The following is a 1088-nucleotide window of genomic DNA, read 5'->3' as shown; positions in this document are numbered from 1 at the left end:
GTTAGTTCTGCCCCCTGCCCAGCCCCCATCTCTGCCCCTCAGGGCCCCTTTGCTCCTCCTGCAGCCCCAGGGGTTCTTCCCCCCTCCTCCTCCTCCCATCCCTGGGGCTGAAGGGAAGGGGAGGGGATTCCACAGGTGAGAGAGATGAGGAGCCAGGGGCTGGGTAGATGGGAGTCCTCCAAGGTCATAGAGACTGGGGTGTGTGAGGCTAGAGAGGCTGATTTCTGGTTCCTCCCTCTGCTGCGTGTCTCAGGGACACAGTCTGAGCGGGGATCTCAACACCCAGAACCAGGGTCGGATTCTCTCCCCAGGGACGGAGCCCGGCGGGAAAGTGAAGATCGGGGCCTCGTCACCAGCATCGATAAATGTCACCTGCCCCCGGTCACAGTCCAGACAAACCCGGATCCTGCTGGGGACCCGGCTCAGGGGCAGGGGGGTCACAGGGGAGGTGAGAGCCCGGAACTGATCCCCCAACCACCGCTCCACAGCCCAGATCCCCCCCTCAGGGCTACGGCTGATCCCTCCCTTCCTCCCCACAGACTCTCTGGCCACCCCCACAGCCCAGGATCGCCCATCCCCCATCTCCACCTCCCAGCAATGTCTCCCCGCGGTGAATCCCTCACAGCCCAGCACACAGGGCCAAGTGTCAAATCTCTCAGGGTTGTTGGGCAGATCCTGCCGTGTGTCTCCGTATCTGACACTTTTCCGATCCTCAGACAGGATGAGTTTGGGATGAGCCGTGTCTGGATCCAGAGTCACATTCGCTGGGGAGAGAGAATCAGAGCGTTAGGGGCAGAGCTCAGCCCTGGGGGAGGGTTTGGTGGTGACAGTGACAGAATCTGCCCCAGCTGGGGAGTGACTCAGAGAATCTCCTTCCTCCAGGATTTACCCGTCAGCTCTGAGATCTCAGCACAGAGCTGGGGAGAGTCTCTCCCCTGGCAGAGATGGGTCAGTGACAGGGTGAAAGTATCAGGTGGGCCAGGCCTGGGACTCAGAATCTTTCCCCTCCTGCCCCCACCTCTCCCCCGGGAGGGGACTAGAGACTCTGGGAGCCCCAGCAGATGGTAAAACTCAGTGAACATTGACAG

General features: G+C 61.3%; 1 protein-coding gene across 1 annotated transcript; it reads right to left on the bottom strand.

The window, feature by feature from the left end:
* Positions 1-249: 249 nt before the first annotated feature.
* LOC113408240 (butyrophilin subfamily 1 member A1-like) lies at positions 250-759 on the bottom strand (the record flags this gene model as incomplete). The annotated part of the gene is made up of 1 exon (XM_026661414.1): positions 250-759. A coding segment is annotated over one exon (510 nt), but the record flags the coding sequence as incomplete, so codon positions are not given.
* Between the last annotated feature and the right edge of the window lie 329 nt (positions 760-1088).

Source organism: Terrapene carolina, unplaced genomic scaffold (genome assembly GCF_002925995.2).
Source record: "Terrapene carolina triunguis isolate 2854851 unplaced genomic scaffold, T_m_triunguis-2.0 Scaffold1977, whole genome shotgun sequence".
Lineage (NCBI taxonomy): Eukaryota > Metazoa > Chordata > Testudines > Emydidae > Terrapene > Terrapene triunguis.
Note: the sequence above shows the minus strand (reverse complement) of the source record. Positions and strands in the feature narration are given on the sequence as shown.